The sequence below is a fragment of the Patagioenas fasciata genome, chromosome 2 (assembly GCF_037038585.1).
Source record: "Patagioenas fasciata isolate bPatFas1 chromosome 2, bPatFas1.hap1, whole genome shotgun sequence".
NCBI classification, from domain to species: domain Eukaryota; kingdom Metazoa; phylum Chordata; class Aves; order Columbiformes; family Columbidae; genus Patagioenas; species Patagioenas fasciata.
Window position 1 is genome coordinate 33919099 of NC_092521.1, and position 26185 is coordinate 33945283.

General features: G+C 35.5%; 1 protein-coding gene across 2 annotated transcripts in view; it reads right to left on the reverse strand.

Moving 5' to 3' along the window:
• Positions 1–26185, reverse strand: part of CRISPLD1 (cysteine rich secretory protein LCCL domain containing 1) — a 39360-nt gene that overhangs the window by 8545 nt on the left and 4630 nt on the right. For both annotated transcript variants that reach the window (XM_065832342.2, XM_065832343.2), the window contains 11 exons: positions 12264–12382; positions 12003–12135; positions 10383–10498; positions 9679–9779; positions 8432–8611; positions 8289–8349; positions 8096–8162; positions 7330–7460; positions 3785–3828; positions 3619–3691; positions 1387–1462 (listed from right to left, as the gene is read on the reverse strand). In XM_065832342.2, coding sequence (XP_065688414.1) covers positions 1387–1462; positions 3619–3691; positions 3785–3828; positions 7330–7460; positions 8096–8162; positions 8289–8349; positions 8432–8611; positions 9679–9779; positions 10383–10498; positions 12003–12135; positions 12264–12382 — 1101 coding nt within the window. The remainder of the gene's footprint in view (positions 1–1386; positions 1463–3618; positions 3692–3784; positions 3829–7329; positions 7461–8095; positions 8163–8288; positions 8350–8431; positions 8612–9678; positions 9780–10382; positions 10499–12002; positions 12136–12263; positions 12383–26185) is intronic.

Here is a 26185-nt window from a genome sequence, read left to right on the forward strand (position 1 = left end):
CTTGGAGTAAGAAATACTTTTTTTTTTTTTTTTTTTTAAGGACCTGCAGTCTACCTCAAGACAAACGAAACAAGGAGATCAACTAAAAAAATACAAAGTATAGAGCACAGATGGATGGGTGTGACACGAAAACTCTGCACACATAAGTTTATAGATCCTGGCTGTATGAACCATCACAGAATCACATAATGTTAGAGATTGGATGGGGTCTCAAAAGATCATCTAGTCCAATCCCCCTGCCGGAGCAGGAATGGCTGCACACATTTCTATATAACAGAGATGAATAATGAGATAGTACATCTAAAATAATTTTAAAGCATAACTCTCTAATACTAATTAAAGTCATTTGGGACTTCTCCAACCAAAGAAAATACATATTCTGAGAAGTTCTCCTGTATAAGTTAAACAAAAATGGGTCTTCTTTCTCCTACAACAAAGTATTTTCTAACACACTGGGAAACTTTGACTGTAGCCTTTGATTACAACCACAGAACTGAAAGAAAATTGTATTCCACAAAATGGACTTTCATTGAATCTATTTTCACTGCCCCTGTTATATACATTAAGTATCCAGTTCCACATGTACAAATCAATTCACCTCCTAAACTGGAAGTACTGCTCACACAAGTAACACTACTTATGGACAAGAGTGTTTTCTTCACAAGTTACTCAGGTAATCTAACAGACCTAGTTAGATTCAAAATAATGATGAATACATATTTGCATATTATTTTCACACATTTCAACGCGCTGGAAAGTACTGAAAATCATCACCTGACCCAGCTAGTTGTCATACTATTCCTTATGACATCTCAAAGACAGTTAAAACATAGAGTGTACTGGCAAAATGTGAACTGCTCTCTCTGCCACTATATCCTGGCTTCTCCACAGAAAGATGACAAAGAAGGGCATAAATAAGAATTTTCTTTTAATTCCTTCTACCCACTACAGAACTAAATGTGATGTAGAAAAGACAGAAAAAAAAAAAAAAGTTGACTAGGAAACAGAATGACCAAAAAACCCAGAATATTAGTCTGTTAAAATAATACAAAGTCAGATACTCTACACAAATATATAAAGAACCTGCTGTAAATATTTAGCTATCTGCACAGATAAGAAATATCCAACATAAAGAGACTGTAGACATTACTTTTTTTTATATGGGTCCAGAGTCTACGCTGAGTTTACCAATAACTTTCTGTACCCTCAGCAGCTGAGTCCTATTAATTTAAAAGGGAACCTCCGAAAAAAACTTTTGAAAAGACTATGTAAAAAATCAGCACATGAATGAAACTAGATATCTGTATAATATCTTATCTTTACATGATAGCTTTTCATAGGATTTTATATTCCCTTATATAATGCAATGTAAATCACTATACTTACATCAGAATAAATTCGTGTTCCAATTACACGAGCGTAGTGTGGATTTGCCTGCATACAGTTGTGAGGACAATACACCCTGAAATATCAAAAATAAATCACACAAAGTTAGGAAGAATGATATCAGAGTATTACTATGTTATCTACTACATCAGCTTTAAGTATAGATTAATTTGATGATGCATACATCTGGGTCCATACTGATACTAAAAGGCAGTCAGTTCTTGAAGCTTTAATATTATGGGTGAAAGTATTGCTAATATAAGTTGTGGTTCAAAATAAAGTGCTCAGAAACATACTTCAACAGGTCTGGTCTTCTCCCCTTTGGATAAGCAGATGGTGTTCTTGTTCAACATATGTGAAGCCAGTTTAACAGCCAGTGAGAAGAGAGACTGTTTTTATCTGTTTCTACAGCACCCCATATAAACTGTACAGTTGAATACCTGCTCAGGAAAGGCAGATCTGAATGAGGACCTGCTATGATGCTGAGGACTTGGTGATGCAAGGCAATTTAGCAAGTTATAATGAGAGTGAGCACTTGACATCTGCAGCTAAAATGAAAAATGCTGGAAAGTAATGAGATTCCTAGCTGATTCTAGGAGATCAGACAGCCACAGAAACAAAGACTATTTTTATTCAACTGCATTTTGTCAACCTTTGAGAAAACTCTCTCTGTGATTTACACCTGCTAGAGCTCCAAAGTGCCCAGGAACACCATGTGGGAAGCTAACAGCAGGACAGAAGGTGTCAAGCATCTTGTTTGGTAATTGCAATTTGCTACAGGGAAGAAGTGTCAGTTGGCTCTAGGTCTGCTCTAAGCTGTTTCATTTAAAAAGTAGGTCATGCCTTAAGAGCTTTGGAGTCATCCTATATGGGACAGCCCTGGGAAAGTGTACTTCTCCAGGATGTTGTCTATGCTCCAATTGACTCAACATTCAGCAAGTCACAGCACTTGGGCAAGATACAGTCTTCCCAGACGGGTAATTCAAATAGGCTGATGCACCTAGGAGAGAGATGTTTGTCTGAAGAAAGCAAGATGTCAGAGAGTCCTTTTGGAGACCTACAGATTTATGATTAGGGCATGAGAGGGTAAAATATGGTTGTGCAACCAATGCCATGGCTGTTTATTGCTTGTAACTCCCGAGACTACATTTTCAGAATTAAGAGCATGTACAGAATCTTGAATAAATCACTGCTGTTGTGAAGTTCCTTAACTTGATGCATCAGAATTACTCAGTAATTTTAAATTAATTTTTAAATCTTCTTGAAGATCAATCCTATTTTTCTCTTAATGGAGCTAGTTTTATTTTTTAATAATGAAGAAAAAATAAGATAGCAACATGGGATTGCATCTATCCATTCCTGTATTCCACTCCTTCGCTTACTTCTCCACATCTTCCAGCTAGAAAGCCAGGAGTCATAGCCAAACACCAAACAAGTTCATGGACCCAAGTGCTACATGAAGGGATGTTTTCCTAGCAGTTCTGGCTTTGTACTTGCTTCCTGTATTGGCTGTAGGGTTGTTATGAAAGTAATCCTGTGGATATCTCCAGTTTAGCTTGCGGTAAATCATGCTACAGTGTATTTACCTTTGACGCATCTATGGTTTTAAGAACTGTTACTGATTTCCTTCCTCAAAATACCGCAGCACAGGCTCCTTTCAAAGAGTTAAAATGTAAGCTTCAAAGAAATGACACATATATTTGAAGTCATTAAGTGATGTGCAGACCACACCTTACCTTAACAATGTATATTTCTTTTTTTTTTTTTTGCAAACGTATTTGCTCACTCTAGCCTCCAAAACTCCAAAACAAGTTGGTAACTTCTGCAATAAGTAGCTTTATCATATTATTTTATTGTATTTGTTTTACAGGCAAAAAAAAATATGAAATAGAGTGTATTTTGCCCAAGGTGCATAGATTTAATAGCAGACAATAGAAAAGAAAAATGCATTTTAGTTTGCACTCTTTGGTCTAAACAACAATGATTTCACTAAGACTTGCCAAGGGACCAAAGAAAGATCTTTATGGCCAAAAGAAAGTGAGTTTCTTATAATGAAAAAAACTGTAGATCATCTTTACCTATCTTAGACCAAAGACTAAGATGCTGGTAAAACATTTCTGCTTTCACTTCTGCAGCTACTGATCTTACTTTTATCAATGACAAATATAGATAATTAGTAACTGACAAATAATATGGCAGCACTTTGAATTAATAAAACTCAAATAATTTTACCTTGGGCAGTGTGAGGCTGGTTTTTGAAATGGGCACAATTGTTCCACTGTTGTTTCACAGGTGATAGCTTGAACTGAAGAAAGAAAAGAGAAACAAATAAATGTGTGCTATTTTGAAAAAAACATAACTCAAAGTAGCATGGAGTTTCTAAGAAATAAATACTAACCTGTTACTTTAGAGACAGTGAAGGAGTTAGCAGACTGGTATTTTCTGAAAAAGAAATAATAGAAATAGCCAGTAAATAACATCTCTCAGTTATTTCTTCTAGTTAGAAGAATTGTTATTAGCGCATCTACAAGAAAACTCAAGACATTGTCACCAATCAGTTTTTACTCACTGCATTCCCTGTCCCCAGTTGTGAATCTATTTATTGCAATGACACATTTACTTTGTACTCCCAGTGAATCTGTTTGAAAATCAGGAATGCATGTTAAGCTCTTTCAGTAATTCAATTTGCTGAGAGACTCAGTGTGCTAGGAAGAGATTATGCAATCTATTTGTCCCTCAAAATGTAGCAACTAAAATCTGTGGTTGAGAATTGCTCAGAAGCACCCAGCTATCAGAAGAGACGATTTTTTCCCCCTAAAGATTCCTTCCTACAAAAAGCTCCAACAACGAAGAGTTTCTCCTGGTAGCCTTTTGGAAAAATTTCATTAACTTTTACTTCTGGGTCATGTGTGTATATTAAATTATCACCAGTATTGCTATAAACCCAGTAAAACATGTAACAGTCTGTTTTGCTCAGTAATTATACGGTGCTCAGATCTGTTTCCTCTCATTATATAAAGTCAGGTATATACATCCTGTTGCTACATTACAACTGATAAACACTTGTGTCGTACTTCTTTCATCTCCTATTTCAATCCTCATTCAACTCATTGGATATGCCTCTGATTCTAGTATTTTTTGCCTGTAACAAAGAAGTTGATTATGGTTGTTTTGGCACCCATAAAGTTGTTCATTATTAAAAAAAATAAAAACAAAACCAACCAACCAACCATACACCACCAACAACAAGAAAATTATTCCGTATACACCTTTGGAGCAAATTACTGCTATGTTCTCCATAGTACTGCGAGTTGTATTCAGACAGTTTGCTTGCATTGGTTTATTCAGTTGCACGGCCCACCAACTTCACATTTGCTCATTTTTTGGATTCCAATTTACTTTCACAGAGTTAACTCATACTTTTGTGGCCCTAGCACTGCCAAACACTGATGTGGGAATAGTTCAGTATATTCTGTTGCTGATTTGCTTGCTGAGTTATTGTTTTCTCTACTAAGAATTCGCAGCAGTTGAAAAAATTACTGTATTAGCGATCCTGATTATAAATCAAAGGAGCTGAAGATCCTTTGAATCAAATAGACTTAAAAGAAACTGGAGAGGGACTTTTTACAAGGGTGACAGAACAAGGGGTAATGACTTTAAACTGAAAGAGGGTAGAATTAGATTAGATATTAGGAAGAAAATCTTCTCCAGGAGGGTGGTGAGGCGCTGGAACAGATTGCCCAGAGAGACTGTGGGTGCCCCATCCCTGGAAGTGTTCAAGTCCAGGTTGGATGGGGCTTTGAGCAGCCTGGTCTAGTGGAAGGTGTCCTTACCCATGGCAGAGGAGTTGGAATAAGACAATTATTAAGGCCCCTTCCAGCCAAAACCATTTCATGATTATATGTTTCTAAGATTAGGAAATTTGCTGTTGCACCGACATGACCTTTTCTGCCTTTCTGTTTTGCAATATCCACTAGAGGTTAAATCCATGTCATTTTATCTGTTCATTGAACAGATATGTGGTTTATGCAAGGCTCCATCCAGAGACATCAGTGAGACTCAGGTAGCTGCAAGATATCCCTGGCCTTATTGATGGACCTTTTTAAGATTGAAACCTTTGTAAATCATCTTTATTTAGCCCAAATACTTTGATTTATAAATTGATCTATGAAGCTGATGCCTGATCATAGTATTTTGTAAATTCTCTCTACAAGGTGATGTCCTAAGTACAACAGGGCATTAGTGAAGAACTATGTCATCAGTGAGCATAAATAGCGGCAGGAGTTTCCTGAAATATACTTGCAGATAGGAAGGTATAGATTTGGTTCTTTAACAGTCTTTTATCTCTAAGGCATCTAAATTTTTTTACAACATATGAATCACAAAACCAAAATGGTCACTACTGTTCAGCACTGATACGATTATCCATGCCCACAGCAAACAAAACCAAGTGTTAATACCTCGCTCTGAGTTCCAGTTCTCAGAGGATAGGTGACACACTCTGTAAACTGGACCCCTATACAGTTTTGTCTCGGAAAAGAAACACAGAGATTTCAAGTGATGGGTAATAAATTCCTTCTAGCTGGAAGATTTTCTACATTTTAACTACTCCTACATTTATAAGAAATCTGGCTTCTAATACGTTAGACTTACTTCTCTCTTCGTATCAAAGCATTCAAAACCAGATATTTGTCTGCATCTTCATTTTTTTGAGGGTAACGTAAACCACAATCTGATCATTGGATGACTCAAAGTGATTGATATCAATGTTCTAACTGTCAGCCAGGTAGCCCAAATTATCAGCTACTGAATTCAGTCTACCTAGTCAGTGTTTCTCTCCATCCTGGATTAGGCAAATTAGTTAAAAGGAGAAATTACGAAAATTGTCATAGGATGTATCATTTGCTTGAACAACACAGAGTGTTCACACCTGAGCCAAGTAAATCGCTCAGCACAGTTATGTTTTCTTTCAATTCAACATTACTCATACATTAACTGTTACACATTGACTACTATTACACATATACTAACTATATACAGAGTTAAGGACAGCAATACACATCTCTGAAGGATACATTAAAATACAGTGAAGTGTAATTTGCAAATACTAATAATATCTTAGTTTCAAACATATTAATATCCATGTACTATCATGGGATAATTATGTATGGAAACAGCCAAGTATTCTCCACTTTTATGCACTGTTTTTCTGTTTGTAATTTTAGCATGTCAACAAGTTCTTGGACCTGTTTTCACATACTAGTCTTAGGGCAAGTAGCTGAACCATGTAGTACACCTCCAAGTAACGCTTCCACTGTATGCGATATTATTCCACCACTTGCCAATACAGAAGTTGTGCATAATACTGGCACAAAATATCATATATAAATTCTGGAATTGTGATGAAACTATCAAACACACAGGAAGAGGTGAATTTTCTACTTGGTTCATGTTGTTCGTATGCACAGTACAATAGGGTCACTTCCAAAGACAAACATGAAAGTTTATTGTCCTGTTAGCTGTCACTGAATACTGTGACTATAAGTCCGCCCTGGAAATATTACCAACTTTGCCCAAAAAATGTAGAACAATCTAGTTCAGTGTTAGTATGTACTAGTTTTCTACAATAAAAATATACACATGGAAATGAATTAATTGAATACTCCAAATATTGAGATTATTTAACTACAAATACTAACTTACTGCCCAAGTGATTTTGTAAATTATTTCACTTTCTTTCAAATCATTATTGCATCACTTCTGTGCACCATTAGACACTGGATGAAGTTTCAGAATGGATGCAATACCTGTATATCTGCATGCCTTTTTATAGCATTTTCATCTTCTTTATGGCAAAGCACATGGTGTTATTACTGTGATACATTTTGTATGAATTAAAAAGAAACAGGTGAAAAACTTTCCACACGTTTTAAGAAAACTTACCCAATTGACTGAATGCCATTTCTGTAAGACTTGATAAAGTAATTTTTCCTTCCTTGCCTAGTGACATCAACCCAACCACCTTCATTGTCTAGAATGCCATAATGTATGGCAGCTTTACAAATACTGGATTGCTGAAAAACAGCAAGAAAAGCAGTTCCGTATCAGAAAAAGTCACTATCTTGCATTGTAATTTATTCATTAAAAAATCAGGTTTTAATTACAATGTGTCACTAGAAGCTTGGTAGATGGTCTATTACATTTGATGTGGTCTATGCAGGTATTATTTCAAATTAAGAAAACACCGCTGTGCCTTAATCACAGACACACTATACTCAGAGGATACTTGTTCACAGTTGCTGCTATTTCCTATACCTTTTTTCAGTTCTACAGAGTAAGTTGTATATTTTCAGCTAGCATCAGGCTTACACAAGTAGGCCTGCCTTACTGAAATGATTTACATCAGTGCACCTACAATTTGCTGTATTTCTCCTTAAGTTGCACTTTCACATATTTACACCCAAATGTGTGGACAAAAAATTCTACTGTGCATGTATAAGAACGAAGTACATTTGAACAGTACATGCAAAATAGCAGATGCAAACTTAGATCATCTGATGCTATCTTAAACATTTGGTTGGCTTTTATTTTTAGTAAATACTGATTTATTAAAAATTCATTTTTAATATGAATTTAACTAATATTTCAGCAGAAAAAGACATTTAATTAAACAATCTACTGGAACAAAATCTAATTTTAAAATGTTTACCATTTCATAATGTACACTTCCAATAACTTTGGCTTTGCTATCCAAACAGCCAGCAGGACATTCATATCTAAGAAAATAAAATACAACTTGGTCTTAAATCCTGGGATTACAAAAAGGGAAAAATATTCCAGTTCACATACAAATATAGCCTTTTATAATAATCTCAGAAGGACAAATGTAAAATTTACCATACCTATTGCAAGTTGTTCCTTTGCACTGATCTCTTAGCCTTACTTCACATGAAACAATCTGAGCTAAAACAAGCAAAAAGCAATTTCATTGCAATGAATTTGATTCAAATTTGTTGACCACATGCAAATCAGGTAAATTACTTACACATCTGCTGTGTACTTATTACTTCATTTTTCTCACTGTCATCACTGCCTGTGGAGCCTGAAGGTGAATGAGCTCTTGGCCGACTTTGCACCGTTGCATCCTGGGCTTTGGATCGCTGCCGTTCAATCTCATTGGTTTCCTCTTCTGGTTCATGGGGAGAATAAGGCCTTTCTGAATCCTCTGTTTCAGAAAAACAGGCAAAAAAAAAAACTCTCAGGAAAAAAAAAAATCACTGTTTCTGGAATGTAAATCCCTTACCATGTTTTGGCGACACCGCTTTGTTCTCACAAAATGGTGGATGAATACAAGCAAGAAAGCTTAATAATACATCTCAAGTATCTTTCAGATGCTGACAAAAGGTAGAATTTTTCTAGCATGGGCAGCACAATTGAGATATGAAAGTGCTTTTAATACTTGTGTTTTAGTATCTTCTTTATGCCATCAGAGCACCAGTAGAACAAAGGTGATATTTCTCTTGTACATTGGAAGAGATTTACTAGGTTCATAGATAATCTGTAATTAAAGAAGCTGATTTCATAAAAATATGCCTGAAAATTAGGCCCTTCTATTCATACATAATGAATTAATTTTGAAATACTCATGACTGGATCTACATTTCTTACCTAAGCAAGAACAATAATGAAGGTATTTGGGCACAGCGGTGGATAGATACATAACTTTTAAAAGTTACTAACAAAAATTGCTAAATTACTTTTACATGAGAAAAACAAAAAGAAAGAGCAGCTTTAAAATATGCTGCATTTCAATGTTATAAAATACAAATAGCGTTATCAAAAGTGCAAGAAGTTAATAAGCATCCTAGCTGACATTTCACAGAATCACATTTTGTTTAATTACTAATGTCTCCTAGTCTTGTTCTTGGTTTTTCTTACAGCAATGGACATCACTACATTGCTGAGATAACATGTTTCTTTATGAACAAATCACTGCATAGACTCCGACTATATTTTCATAATGGCATACAAGTGGCACACAGTGAGAGTCTACACTTTTGTGTACTAAAAGCCCCCAGTCTGCAGGAGTTCAGTTCTCTCACTCCCTCTGGTGAGGTTCAGCCTCATGTATGTACATGACCTCAGTCATCATAGTAAAAAAGGCCCCTACCAGGTCTTCGGGCACACGCAGAATATATTCTATTCCATTGTGTTAAAACATAATGTGGGAAGTAAAAGAAAGGTTCCATTTTTCTGCCCATTTATAGTATATACTGTTGAAAGAGTACATACCTCTGTAACAAAGATTTTCTCTGCAACCTCCTCCAAAACTAGGGGGACATGCAGAACAGGGGCGGCCAGGTTTATAAGGAGCATGACCCCACCAGTTACCCCTTTACAACACAAAAAAAAAAAAAGAAAGAAAAAAAGAAGTAAATGAACACATTAACATTAAACAGCATTTAATATGTGGACAAATAAATGATGAAAAACATCAGACATTTAGACCATAACATGGTTTTGATATACCAAATGTACAAGGAGTAATTGAAAACTCTATGAAGAAAAAAGTGAAGTGCTGTTGTAAGCTGCTGTAAGATGTTTTTAGATTGGCACAGCACTCCAAGACTAAATTCCTCAACTACCTGAGAACAGGCTCCACACTCCTAAATGGGAAATCCTATAGAATTTGGTCTTAACCATGGGCTTCATGTTACACAATCCTTAAAATCACAACAGATTTTATTTTTCAGATAAATATCACACCACAAGAAAGATCTCTGATGTTATATACTAAAACACATGCCAGAAGACTGAAGAACTAGAAAAATCACAAGAGTATTTGTGCAGCCAAAGGCTGCCTTGGGAACAATGGTCTACTTTGTAACAGTACAAAAAACCAGAAAACTCAGACTGATTTCCTTTCATTTTATTTCCTGGATTATTATAAAATATTTTTCCCCTCTCAAGATATTTTTGGGTGTCAGTCTACTTACTTAGGAGAATAATTGCATACAAGATAGACTGCTTTTGGCCAAATCTGTCCCCAGATGTTCATGTTATGACACAAATTAATTGCACAACCGATTCTGCTACTTGTAGCCCAAACAACCTAAAGAAAAGGAAAGATGTGAAAACCAAAGCTGATTAACATAAGATCAAAACTGTCTCCAAACTTCAACTTACAAAACTCAAACTACAAAAGCGATGTTATATTCCCCTCTTATAAATGGGTTGAAGTGACCTAATTACAACTGTCAAAAGGCCTTTTGGTTATATTCTTATTAAAAAAAAAAGCTCTATATTGATACTTTCATTTTACATATATGGTCTAAGCATGTATTTGAAAGTGTAGCAAAATATTTACAAAATATGATCTGAAGAACTGATTCTTGAAATCACAATTAATAAATAATGGTGAGTTAGAAGAAGTTAAGTTCCTGCGTCCTGGAGTTCTCAGCACAATCTAAGGATCCAGAGGGGTTTGGATTGGTTAGACTGTGAGAACAGATATTTGTCAGCAGTGAAAGGAGGAAACATAAATGATAAAACTATTAACAAAAAAACCCGCACACCAAAAAGACTCAAGCAATGGATTTTAAATATATACGCTTCCATGTCATATCAGTCCAAGGTGACTGTTCTCCTTTATTCATCTGTTGAAACAACTTTCATTGCAGATCTCAACATAATCTGAACTACAAAGGCTGGAACATTCAAATTAGACAAATATGACAGGTGCTATTTATTAATTCAAGGTAACCCAACTATATAGTTCCAGTAGAATTAAGGAGTTGAAAGAGACAGGTCCTGTGAAGAATTTGTACCACAAAGAACTATCTATATGTGTTGCAGATCTCACATGCAATAAATAAGTGTAAATATAGGCATTTTTACAGAAATGGCAAATAAGAATATGGAGGTAATTCTGTTTTAAAATTGGCTACAATTGTAAATTGTGCTAGTAAACAAACAGAAAATAAATGCTTAAAAATCAATCATTTTCAAGTTTTCTAATATGATATTGAATATTTTACATGAATTTCTGTATAATCTGAGGACCACATATTTCTCACTCACTGTAAAAATTGGCTGGTTCTCCTCTGGAAAAATTCTGGCTAGATACACAGATTTCAGAAGTAGCAAATAAGTTAGTTCTTATGCAATTTGAAAATATTGCAGAAGGTAAAGCAACATGTTAAAAACTGTTGTTTGATCTCAGGAATTCACCTATAAAAACCTTTTTTTTTTTTCCAAATGCACCGTTTCTTCAGCGTATTACAGAAAAGATGGCCAGCATACCAGCACAAAGACTAGATGATGCAAAGTGCACTGAGCAGTAACACTCAATACTGAAGTTCGCGAGCTTTTTCCTTAATCTTGTTAAGGAAGTTATATTTATGAGGATGAAATCTAAAGATTTGTATGAAAAACCTACTCTATGTCACGGCTACCCACTACTTCTTACCATGGAGTCTAATACCAAGACTTTTTTGTACTTTAGTGCTATGGTATATACTGCAAGATTAATATGTTCTACATGCCACATAGCAACCTAACTAGAGTCTTTGACTGATGTTTTCCATAGCTGACAAAAACCAAACCCACTTACATACCTGTGTGTAATGTGTACAAACAGGACCAGAGCATTTGTAAGGACAGTATGGGTTGCATTCATGAGGATGGGGATACGTGAAATCTCTCACTTCATCATACCAAGCCTGCACGTGAAATGTGGGAGGTCTGTACCTATAAAAAGCCGGTAGAAGTCTATTAGATCATTAAAAAGTCGTAGCTTCTGTCATTCTTTCTTTAAGTAACAATCAAATTTTATTAAAAACAATAAATCATGCATAGTATAAAACATCTTTAACTACCTTCCCCAGTGTGCCCCCAAATTCTGTCCAATTGATGGAAGAAGACTTGCAGGCCCATGCTCCCATAGACAGGTTTCAGCCCATGACTCCGCAGATCTCTCCAGTTCTGTGTCCCATGTCTGAAATTTGAAAGAAAGGACATCTTAGAAACAATCAGTGAGTAGCCCATAGTATCAAAAAACCCCACAAACAAACAAAACCAACAAAAAAACCCACAAATAAACAGAAAAAGACTGTCCATTTTCAAAGCTTCTGTTACCAAGACAGAAGACTGAAGAAAAAAAGTGAGACTTGACAACTGTATGCCCCATATTTGTGTTACATGAAAAAAAAGTTTTCACCAATGGATTCCCTTTAGAAAGTATGTGCAGCCATGCTGCAGTGAATAAAAGACAAATATGAAACTGAAAGGCTTTGTTCAACTTTCCAAGCTAAATTAAGTGCATTTTCTGTCGTGATAGATTTCTTTTTATTAACAGGCATTTTCCTAGCCAAAAGGGTATTATCCAAGCCACTTTCAACATAAGGCTTTATTTCCCCTAAATTAATAAGTTTATTTGAAATGAAAATTATTTTCTCTTCTTTTTCTATAATCAGTTTTTGCTGAAATAAGACACAGTGCAAACACAAAATAAGAAACTGGAGTAAGGCTGTTATTCATTGCTTTTATAGCTAAGTGGGTAAAAATGGAAGCAGTCATTAAGAGGCATGCTTAGGACATGTTAAAGAAAAAGTCTATTAATTGTTTTGTATCACAATTTTATATCTTTGTTTTTTATTCTTCAAGGTACATGGAAGAGCAGGTTTGTAGCTGAAAGGCAAATGCAAGTTTCTTTCTTTCGAAAGCATACTGAAACCTAGACTTCTAGAAAGAAACTATACCATACTCTGTATGCATAGATTTTACTGCATTAAGCTGGGTTTTGCTCAAAGCGGTCCCTCTTGTGCAAAGTATCCATACTGCTGCTTGACTTCTTAAATCTCCTGATAGTTGCAGAAATAGTTTCTAGATATCTGATTCTCTGATACCAACACTCAGTGTAGGAAACTGAAATACTTCCAGGAAGGAACTAGATTTCTTGATAGAAGCTCAATTATTTCATCATAAGTTCAGACTATGTTTCTTAGAGTTAGACTGTTATCTAAATAACAGTGATTCAGTATTTCCAAACCCAAATTCCCATGCAATCACTGGAGAGAATGTCTACTTTTTATTGGCACACATTAAACATAAAAAAACCCTTAACATAGCCAAACAATACAAAAATATAACAGATAAATTCCACATGCTAGATTTTTTTTCTGTTGATTTTGACATGCAGTGTTCACCTTATTTGTCAGATAACTCATTAAAATCAAATCTGTCCCTGGTTATGCAAGACCATGATTATGTAAGGACTTTAATATCAACCAATTTAATCCTTGAATATCTGTTCTTGGTTCTCTCTTCAAAAGCCTCTAAGGTACTGAATTCCACTGTGTCTGCTATTATTATCAGCAAGTAATAATTTACATAGTACCTTCTGACTCCCAAAATGCAACATTTATTTTGACAGAATTACTCAAATGGTATAATAATGACAGAATAAAGCTTTTAACCCACGTATGGATACAAAACCCAGTGACTTTAGGAAACAATAAGTATTATTCACCCTATTGCACCTATATTTCAACATCACAGGCCACAACATTCTTTAATCTTCATAAGAAAACATTCCAATCTTAAATTAGAAAGTTATGTGACAGTTTGTATAAATCATATATGTATAAATCATTTTCTCTTCCATTTCCTTGTCGCACCATCATAAATAGTTCTTTTTCCTGCTGTACCCTCTGTAAAAAACAGAAGGATTGACACACTTCTCCCCTATACATAATTTTTTCTTATAAATTGTAGTACCATTGTTTCATCATTCTACAGCAGAATCACGAGATTAACATCTTAAAACAAATGCCACAATATATTCTCTTGTAAAGCATCCCTCCACATGTTCAGCTCTGAAAACAGCAGTCACAGATAAAGGAATTGTACTGGGCGGGGGGGGGGGGGGGGGTGCAGAGCGGGGAGCAGTTCTCCATGCAAGTTTCAAAGTATTTTATGCAGCTCTTTTAACTGAAATAATGATTTTTTTTGAAAATCAGAGCCAGGTAGTTAACAGTAGTATCTACGTGGCGAAATTCCACAACATACATTTCATACATTCATTAATTTTTATTTAAGTTTAATCACCAAAATTTTGACAAAAAGTAGTGAATGAGAAGTTTTGTTATAAAAATAATCAGAAATCTGACAGTAAATAGTTGCTGCTGTGTAAGGATTGTATTCAGTCAATTATACTTCCTAACCAAAACACACAGATCAATCACCAGATAATCCCAACTTTAAAATGTTATGAGATGTCTGGAGTGAACCAGCTGTCATAAAACCTGCATATATATTTTGGGTTTGCAGCAAATTATGTCACACGTCTTACTTTTCTCCTTGGTGCATGCACCATACAACGAATTCACTCTAGAATGGTCAGCTGGTCAGGAAATTCTCTGTATGTGCCATAGAAGAATTTGTTTCTGCACCTTTAACACCTAAATCCCTTATTTTTAAAGCCAGATATAAAAACCACCTGGCATGGACATCATGCACATATAGCTACCATAGTTTATTGCCAGAAAATGCTGCCTATTATCCTGCCAGACAATGTTTTGTTTGATTCAGGGGTTTCTTTGGATGAGAAGGTGATCATGACGAAATATTGACCTACAGTACAACTCAACATTGCTTTTTTTTCATCAAGACTATCTTTGAGTTCAAATGAGCTCAAATACACAATGACTATTATTGTTAATGGAGCCAGTCGTTTCAAAGCTATTTCAGGTATCTCATTGCCATATTGCAGTCCACAGCATGGAGGTACACCAAGCAGATTATCAAGATATAATTTAATTTCTTCTTCATTGTAATTATTTAATTATTGTTCGGGGGTGTGATGGAGTAAATGTCAAAATCATTACATATTCAGATGTAAAAAATCTGTCAAGTTTAAATTGTACATAGTAAACAATCTCTTTAATTGCAGTATTCACTGTCCAACTGTCTCATTTTCTGATCAATGCCACCACTTCCTAAAGTGTCTGTAAAAGAAATTGGAATTAATACAAAACTTCTCCTAAGTTACATCGGATTTATGAAATATTCTGGAAGAAATGACCCATTGTCCCAGTTCTGAAGAATTTCCTAGAGATCCAAGTCACTTTCTTGATTCCCAGAGATGTAAAAGACAAAAAAAGAGAATACAATACAAATAATCTCCTAAAGCCAGGGGGAAAAAAAAAAAAAAAACAAAAAAAAAAAACAAAACAAAACAAAGAAAACCCCAACAAACAACAACAACAACAACAAAAACACAAACCAACAACAAAAAACACAAACAAACAAAACCCACCAGACACCACAGAAGAGAGCAGAAGTCACAGTTACTTGGGTCTCCAGCCCCTACAACACAACTCCCAATCAATGTAGAAATGAAAAAGTTTTTCTCAATCTCCAGGAATGCTCTAATGATTTTTAATAAAAAGGGGAAACAGATATCCTAATCTCAGATTAAATTTATATCTGATTACTTCAGTGATGTAAAAATTTCATATAAGTGTTAATAACATCATGAACAGGTACAGAATTTCTGAAAACAAATGAAAAACTTTTAAAAGAAATCTGAAAGACTGCAATCCCCTATCACAGATAACACAGGGTAGATTAGCTTAAAGATATTTTTAAAGGCTGTTTCTACAGTTACACAGTTGGAATTTAAACAAGGTTTTCTATTGCTTTAAAAACATGTCTAATCATTGCTTCAGGCTGGATCAAGAACAGGAAGATGTTCCTTTATCTTAGTGATGCTACCTTGATTTTTGTCCTTCTCTTTCAGTAGTTAAAATGAAAGATCCAAATTTCCTTCCTAAATTAATTACTCTGATTGGAGTCATATGAAGAAAAACTGTGTATGTTAATTCTAACGATTAAAAGACTGTTAATATTAAAGTATTTTCATGACAATCCAGCCAGATTAGCTCTAAACAGAATGCACTTTGTCATATTTGTTCTGTGTTTGCTCACATGGCAGGCTAAATGAAACAAACATGTAAAATAATCTGTATAAGTATATAAAACTTATCTCCTTACTGGAATAGGAGTTTTATTCTTGTGCTCTTAAAAGCATTCCCTTGTTTCACTTACATAATGGCAAACTTTTGGCTTCAAACAATAAAAGCATCTCCATGCAGAAAGGAAGGACATGAAACATATATTTTCATGTTTCATTTCATAAAATTCAAAAGGCTTTTGTTCTCCTAGTGTTCCCTTCCTTCTTAAAGCAGTGAAGAAAAACAAATACAGGCAGAAAAGCAAATACATAAGCAACAGTTTCCGAAAACACATAAAAATGTCAATTCAGAGAAATCTACATAATGAAGAACTTCAAATCAATACAAAAATAGTTAGGGACTTGTTTTAATTATTTAGTCCATCTTTAAAGCAGATGTGAATGAAAATCTAAGAAAAATTTCCAAGAGATGAAACATCAGATACAGACTAGAAAATAGTGATTATATATTATATTACTATTATTTCAGTACTACCACAACTGAACTCAAAGTGGGTTAGGGTTGGTTTTTTTTTTTTCTAAATTTAGATCAGAAATGTGGGTTAGAAATGAAACTCCTGATCATTCCCACTTACTGTGCATCACATAGCACTCTCAGAGGACAAACTGGACCCTTTCAAGATAAAATGCTAGGAGTTATACTCCAAGAGTATATCTAACACTTTGCAGTTGTTAGTGGGTATTCAATTCACACAGATTAGACCTAGTTCAAAATAAAGACTCCTGAAACGTAGACATCATGAATGTCAGATCCTCAGTACCAATTCTTTTGCTCTACAAATCTGCTGCTATCACACCAAAACACTTGCCAACACTAGCATTGCCCTTCATCAGTATGTTGTTAAAACCTAGTGCACCAAAGACATTCACACAGGAACGTCACTGTCAGCATTTCACAAATGTTCCCCATATGATAGACTAGCTGAGGATAAAACCCAGGTGGCAGATGAAACTGAATGGTAGCAGCAGTTGCTGACCCCAGCTGCCAACTCTTGTTCTATCCCAGAAGGTTACAAGTTTTGCAGCAGGGATGTTGCATACAATATGGATCTTCTGAATCCTTCTGGTTTACAACATATCACATTAAAATAAACCACTACTAACACCAGTTTAACTTTACAGACTGGACTACAAATTGTGGTATTTAACCTCTGTCAATACAGGGTTCAGGTAACGTGCAGACTGAAACCGATGTTCTGCTTATGGAGGAGCTGATGTTTCAGCAAGGATACCACAGCTTAAATCACAATTCACCAATAGTCAAACTAATCACATGGGGTGGGATCGACCTCCCACAAATTTAAACAGCCTCCAGGCAGATACCTACATCTGAGCTTATTACCTAAATTACCTTTGCAGTTACACAAACAAAGAGGTATCTATAGGGGAAGATAATTTTAGCTACCTAACTTTAATTGAGATAAACCGTGTGTTGGAAATTCTCATTTTTCATTACTAGTTGTAAAGGAGACTGGCTCAAATGCAGACATCTACACCACAGACATCAAAAGCTTAGTGAGATGAATCCCACCATTTGTGTTTTCTGAATGTTGAATCAAAAGAGCACATTGTCACCCAAGGCAGACCCACGTAAGAGTGTCTACCAATTATACAAACTGCTATTGCAACAGAACTGGCAAGACCAGTAGCACAAAAAAAAAAAAGTTTTCCAGTAAAATACAAAAAATGCCATGATAACATTTTAATTGGAGAGATTTTCATATATATAGGAAGGCGGAAAAAAATCACATGGGATGGGACTATATGGAAAGAAAAAATGAGCTAAAATTTGAGCTCAGTAAAGATGGAAAAGTAAGTACAGTGGGCATCACTGAAAGTAAACATTTACCATGGCATAGTATAAATACCTCATTGCTGTATACATTCTAAATATAGGGAGAGAGTGGTAAAGTAAATAGCACAGTACAGTATGGGTATTTATTTACTTTTTAATAGAATCCACTGTATTCTTTAACACTAATAACACTGAGAAGGAAAAAAAAAAAAAAGGGAAGATGAAACATAGAATGAGAAATGCCATGAACAAATAAGTCAGAAATACAGTTAAGAACTAGAAATGCACTGCATGGTACCAGCACAAAATCACAGAAAGGTAAAGCCGAAAATGGCTGAGAGAGAATGATCTTGACTGTAGTCTATACAGCCTCTTCCACTGAGCCAGAATTAAATATATGTGTATTATCTACATTTTTTAATTAAAACTAATAACAGTAGTTTCAGAATAATATTTACTGTTATTTTCTTCTGGAATTCTGTGACTGTAAGATAAAGAGGACTTCCTTAATATGCTCTGCAAGGCTAGCTGATGTTTTATTGCCAAGAAAAAACAAATCACTCTCCTCTTACAGTTATTTCCCAGATTAAACAAATTCAGATACTTCATTCCTTCAACCTTCCTCATAAATCACATATTCTGTGTTTATAATCAATCTCATTAATCTTATTAATTCTCTCTAGAATGGCAAGACCATTTATTAAAAAGAACAAAACTGGACATTGCATGTCAGACAAGGTCTCATCAGTTTCACACTGAGAAATCTCCTTTCAAAGATTGCTGCCTCACAGTATTTTTTAACCCAGTGCAACTCCTGCATCATTTTATTGGAGTGTTACCTCTACATTTTATTATTTGTATTTTACCTGTTTGATTTCTTCCTTATTCCATATCTTTCAGTTAAATTTCATCATGTTGATTCCAGGCCACTAATTCCACTCGTCAAGTTCTTCTAATTTTGATCATGTTCTCTAAAACCACCTTAACCTGTTAATGTATTCTGAAGTTTTCAAGTGTATTCTTTGCTCACACTAGTCATAACCTAAGTGCTTAACCAAAAAGTGATAAGCTCCAACAGCATCAATACCTTCAATCTCTTGACACTTTAACAAGGAGTTTCTGTCAATTTTCACTTGCAAAAATGTCAGGTGGAGAAAATCAAAATCAAAAACTCTCCTGAGTCAAAAATATAACACCTACTACTTCTCTCTGATACACTATGCTAAAATAGATTGGTTTGACATAATGTCTTCTTGATGAACAGACATTAGCAGTTTTTATCAGCTTGGCTTTCAGTTACACATGGATGAGGCATTTTCATCTGTACCAAACATGTTGAAGGACAACCAGGGAAAGTAATGATAATTAGCACATCTGAAAAGTCAGTAACTTGGACATGACTCAGATGCTTACCTTCAGTCATTCAAGTTTGAAAAAACTGTGGCCTCCATACTAGCCCAACATCCCTTATGGTATACAGCAGAGTGACCACAAAAACTCAGGAGTACTGAAACACCAGGCAACTCTCCTTGAAAATACAAAGCCAACCATACTAACTAGTACTGATAGAGCCTTTAAGTACAAAGAAAGAGGATAGCTAAAATTGTTCAACTTTCTACTACCAAGAAAGTTAGCTATCCATTTTCTATTGGAGGACAACTGCCTGCCTAGAAATGAAATGGTAAGGACCTCACATGCTACCATGTGGTAGACGAGAGTTTACAGAGCTTTAAACTGGGCAGAGATCCCTGAATAGTGCTTGAGGTTTCAGCTGCTCTTTTGGAAAAGAGTAAAAAGCAGGAAAACTGTGGCTTTTACCTGGAAACAGGAAAGCAGTATGAGGCCAAAAATATTGTTCCCGAACACTGAATAAATTTCACCAATATTTAGAAGTATCTTCCTATTACAGTTTCATGTGTTTGAGCTTTTTGTGTTCAAAAAGTAAAACCAGGAATAGGAACCAGCAGACATGACTAATCACATTTAATTCTGTGTGTACTCTGAGCACGTTAAAAAAACCTTGCTGGAATATTCAGCTTTCCAAGGTGTCCTGAAACAGTACATTTACTTTGCTACTTTTTAAAAGCAGTGCATAAAGACTTACTATTAGAACATGACTAAAAATCATCTATTCACTTTTATATTCTGACATGAACGGAAGATAAGCAACAGCGATGTGAGAGCTGATCTTGATTTCTTCATTTTGTCCATTGTCAAAGTATGAATTACACACATTCACTACAAACGGTATTAATAAATATTTATAGCTAATTACAAATTGACCAGAGCACGAGTCCTTAACTCAAACTCTTGTGACGGTTACCATGATAGACTACCTGTAACTGATGGCTTGCATACAGCAGAGTTTCAGATGCTACAGAATTTCCTGGACTTTAAAAAGGAATTAGCTGCAGTATCTCAAATATATGTCACCATAAATGTTTGCTTTTAAAAGATGACCACTGTGATTTCACATACGTGAACTGAACTTACTGCCAGAGAGCACCCATTGATCATATGTGAGTTGGCACTACTGTTACAAACATGTTTACAAAAGATCTAAAAAAAGAGAGTTGGAAAACATATTAGAGAAGTACCTGACCATTTGGAAATCCAACAGCGAATTCAGGACAAATATATTGTGACATGTAAGAGGCAGCCAAAATTCTGGATTTAATGAGTGAAATAGCATGATTTTAAGAAACTGTTATCTTCCTTCATAATAAAGTAAAAATTGTCTTTCTCTATATGGGCAGAAGATGGTCTTTAATGCATCATGCTTTTCTAACTATGGTAACTTTATTTAGACCAAATCTAAGGCTGAGGACTCTATTTATAGATATTGGGATAAATTCATATCTAGCATTCAATGAAATTATGTTAAGAATTTTTTTTCTTCACTTAAAAAAAAAAATCTTAATCTGAAGAAGATTCCCAGGCAGGTATCATGAAGATGGCAGGCTGCATGGAGTTACTTTTATAGATCTCATTGATTCTTTCTGTGTTCAGTTTGTGTTTGGTATTTAAGCTCTGATTCTCTGCTACTGATTAATTTTTAATAATCTTTTTGATATTGGGGATGAAGTAGTTCTCTTGAGAGCAAAAATAAAAGATGAACAGTGTCTGTCCTGTGTTGTTAATTATTTTATTTGGGAAGGCTCCCTTAAACTTTGAGACAGTGAGCCTTTCTGCTACTTTCCTCTTTCAGTTTCTTTACTTGGAGTTGCTTAGTTGTTGTTGGCATTACATCAATAAAAGTCATAATGTGGACTTATCCACTTGCTTTCTTGGCCACTTCACATTGCACAATCCTTTGCTAAAACTGCCAGAGAGAATAAGAGGATAAGTCAACGTCACTGTGCTCTTTGATGCAGTGTCAGTAGCTTTTGAGCACAGGCAAAGGAGTTGAAGCACTTCCACCAACCTTTGAAGTGAAGCAGAAAAGTGGAAAACCAGAGGGAAGGAGGCAGGTTCACTTTGAAAAGAGCTGCTCTGTTCTTGGCACCCAAAGTGCTCTCCAGCCATTTACGGGGTTCCACAAACCGAAGTCCTCTACTTGAAATGAATGGGAATTGTTTCTAACCAAGTGTCCCTGAAGAGCTTTGGCAAAATGGACACGACACACTCCACAGCAACATGAAAATGTTTTGTCAGAAAGGTCTAGAAAATTTAAAAGGGAAGTTCTATTCAGTACAGAAAAAAAAAAAAAAAATCACCAAAATCTGTAAGTCCACTACAAGGCCTTCCTTTATGTTTCCTAATGCTATTTCAATTATCTTAAGTACACTACAGACAAAAAATCTCTGCTGGAAGCTGGCAGATACAGAGAGAAAGAGAAACTGCTACATCCAGACTCACACAGATCGTAGGATCTAAAAGTGTCACAAAATAGCCAAAAATTTATTTCAATCCCTATTCAGTCACTATGATGACATGAACAATGTTTTACTATTATCCATGCAAGAGCTCTATCTGCTAGTGGGTTCATATGATCCAAAGTCCAATAATCTATACTTAAATACAGCAGGAATTTGCCTGAGGAAAAATTAAGAAAAATCTAATTGAAATATTGTCAGTCGTTCTTAAGTTTCTTCTTCTGAAGGCTTCATGAAGTTACTGAAATGGAGGGGCAAATCTTCAAGCCTCCCAAAATATAAGGCCCCACAGAAGTCACAAGTCAGTCATAGTTTTGAAAGGAACTATATGGTATCAGCACTTTCAACACATCTCTATCAAAGTTTTCAGGCTAAAACCTTCAGAGGTATTATACCAACACAGAGTAAGAATCAATAGAATTTTTTTTTCCTTGTGAATATGATATGGATCCAATACTGCTGCCAGATACACATCAATAATTGTTCCTAAAAACCATGCAGCTGCACCAAATAAATTATTCTAATCTGAACTTTTTAAAAAGGGCCTCTAGAAGACTGTACTTTCTTCAGAAGGTTTGCAAAATAAAACTTCATAGAAGCAAGGCATGGGTTTTGCAATGACATCCCTAGCATGTATCAGCAGGATCTCGTCAAATGACAACTGAAAATAATTAATAACTAAAGGCTTCCTTGGCCCAGAGGACACAGATGTTCTGCAATTCAAGTAATTATAAAGTGCAGTGCATGGCTAGGTGTTAAGAAATACCAGGTTGAAATGCATTGCTGTCTGTCTAGCTGGGAACCTAAACACTTTTCAGCACAGCAAAGGCACGTGCATGGAAAGAGTATCTCACATGAGCTGTTTGACTTATTCATTTGTTTGGGAAAATACGAATGAAATCAAAGAATGAATACTAAAAGAAACATTTAAAATAGAACGCATTATAAATTCATTAGTCAAAATTGCTTCTGTAAATTTTATTCTTGGTGAGTCCTCTCAGTTTGCAGAGTATAACTCTTGGCAATATAAAGGAACTAACAACTTCTATTGTCCAAGTAATAATGACTATTTTTGAAGTTTTTACCATGATCAGCATGAAAAAAACCCTCAGTTTTCACTAATATGTTCAGAGTTATTAAGGTGAAATGCTGCCAAAGAAATTATCAGGAAAAAAATTTGCAAATTCAGTCCATGATCCACAAATAATTCTTAGAAAGAAGAACTATTTTAAAAGATAAAGAGGTTAGGAAGTTGCAAGGTTAAGGTGCCTAAAACAAGTATTTTGAGCTTTATTGACACTTTACAATCTAGTAAGAATTTATTAATAATTCAATAAAAGCCCTTCTAACTGAATAAGACAAAATAAGACCTTCCACATCAACCCAGTCTGAACAGCAAGCATATGTATTGATTTCTTGATTTGGCCACAGTCTCTTGTATGATACTTATTTAGGGGTGGGATTGATGGCAGTAGAACACATAAGGGTGTCTAAAGTCAATCCACCAAATAACAATTTTAACCACAGAAAGAATGTACTGCTTTCTGTACTCCAAAATGATTACACATATTGGCAAGTGTATGACAAAGCATGATGGTTCCCATTTCTGTCTTAAAGGCCAGGCGTTTGCCCAGGGAGGTTGTGTAGGCACAGATGGCTCCAGGACAGCAGAGGAATAGGCAGGGACACCAGAGCCAGGAGAGCATCCTGCTCAGGTCAGGCAGACTACAGCGAGCAGCACTTGGCTTCAGTTTTCAGTACTAGCTCAGATATCTCTTGCATACAGATGTGCCCCAAACACGTACCTGGTGTGAAGGCCACACTGGTGTTAATGACCTAGGATGGGAAATGTCAAAAGCCTGATGTTTTATATGACGCTCTGATAAACATTGTTATGGTACTTTGGAAGGGCAGCTAGGAAACATCATCACTCTCTGCTCTCTTTCTAGTGTTGTGAAGTTCTTCTGCACACTAAAAAGAAAATGTTCCTTACTGCTTTCTTCACTAGGAAACAATTGTGTACAGCACGTGGCAGGATGAACATACACACAGCATGCACCTGCCATAAGTTTTCACAACAAACAGTTCATTATAACCTCAAGAAACATTTTTTTTCTCTTTTTTTTTGCCGTAGAAGTCATAATGTTGACAATTCAACAACTCTCTCAGCCTTGAAGGAAGAGATCTAGGAAAGAATGAGCTAACATGCAGTCATAAGGTCATATAAGGCCAGTGCAGAGGAGTTAACTGAATCTGTTGGATTGCTGTTGCCTACAGAGGAGCTCATGCAAGTTCTCATGCCAGAATCCTCCCATACGGAGAAAGGGACAGAAGGGAAGCTGAATGATCCATATCGGACTTAAGATACATTGCCACAGTAACAAAAAAACAGCACATGGATGTTAATATTTTTAAAAGTTTCCAGTAGATGCTGAGAAACTGCAGGCTAGAAACTGACTTCCATCAAGATTATTTCATAGGACAAGTTAAGAAACTTATTAAATATACAGATAATACGAATTCCTCCCAAATATATTAGACTTCTCTGAAGGTGTCAACAAGATGTGGGAAAGGGTTAAGTGAAGTTAGGTTTTCTAAAATGTTCCTCACTCAGATATTTAAAAAAAAAAAAAAAAACACCTAGCATGAGAGAAATAAAAATGTAGTACAAGACAGAAAACAGATTTAAGAAGAATAAATAATTTTCAAATTTCCTAAAAGACATGTTCATGGTCTTCTGCTGTATACTTTCTTCACAACAGCCCAAGAAAAGGGAGTGCAAGACAGTATTAACTACTTAAGGTAGTTAAAAATAAGATAAGAAAATAAAAGATAGAAATAGAAGACTCACTAATTCTAAGTTATTGGAAAACAATCTAGTAGATGTCATTCATTGTCAACACATGCAAAATAATGAGGACATTACTGGAGATAACAGCCAAATAAACATATACAGCAGTGTACTAAATGACCTCTTAGCACATTGCAAAGGTCTTGGAGCCATTGTGAGCAGCTCTATGAAAATGTCAGTTCCAGATTAGCCACAGTCAAAAAGCAAAAGAATGTAAAACACTATTAGGAAGCCATAACTATCAACAGTCTGATTTATTCTCTCTGAATTAAAAGGAAAACAGTAGAGAAGCAGATAGAGAAAGAAAACAAAATGCAATAACTTTTCACACAGAGCAGTTTTCAAGTAAGAGGAATAGGGCTCTTCAGCTGAAAACAACGTGACCACTGAGTAAATAATTTTTTTAAAGTACTTTTTCATATATTCACATTTATAGACCTCTGCAGCTTGATGCAATGGATTCAAAGAATACCAATGGACTCAAAAGCTTTCAGATTCATAAAAGAAAATCCCATCTGGGACTGTTGAACACAAAAAGTACAGTGACAGATTTAGGAGGTTTCATTGCAGAGGTTTCTCTGTTCACATGCTCTATTCTTATCCTCCTAGCCTAGGAACCCATCATCGCTCAGCACCAGAGCCACAGTACTTGGGAAGATGAACTTTTCATCCAGTAAGTTCAGCCAGACAATCATGAGAACATTCTGTTCATTAGACATATCTACTGTGAATGTTACTGCAGCTAATAATAACTTTAGGTCTCTGAACTGCGACAGCCCACTATTACTCTTTTTCAAGGCATAAAGGGAGAGTGGTCACCTGTACAGAAAAATCAGTAATTCAACGTTTTTATTTTCTTGTTGTTGGTTTGTGTTTTGTTTTTGTTTTTTGGGGGGGCATTGTTTTTTGTTTGTTTTGTTTTGTTGAACAGAACCAAGATCTTACATGTTGGAGACCATCCTCAAAAATCTTCTCCTCTGCACAACTTAAACCACAATGCTGCATTAGCCCTGTGCTTCTTTCAAAGGTAAGGCTGGACTTCGAAAGTAAGGCATATAACCAATAGCTCCTACCCAAAGTGTGGTTCTTCATTCCTCCCATTCCTTAGCTATGCATTCCCACCCTCTTTTATCAGCACTGGTATGTATCTGATTCACCATGCAGGGGAGTCAGTTTCATGATTTAGACTAGAGAAGAGAGAAAAAAAACCAACAGCAACCACCACCACCACAAAAAAAAAAAAA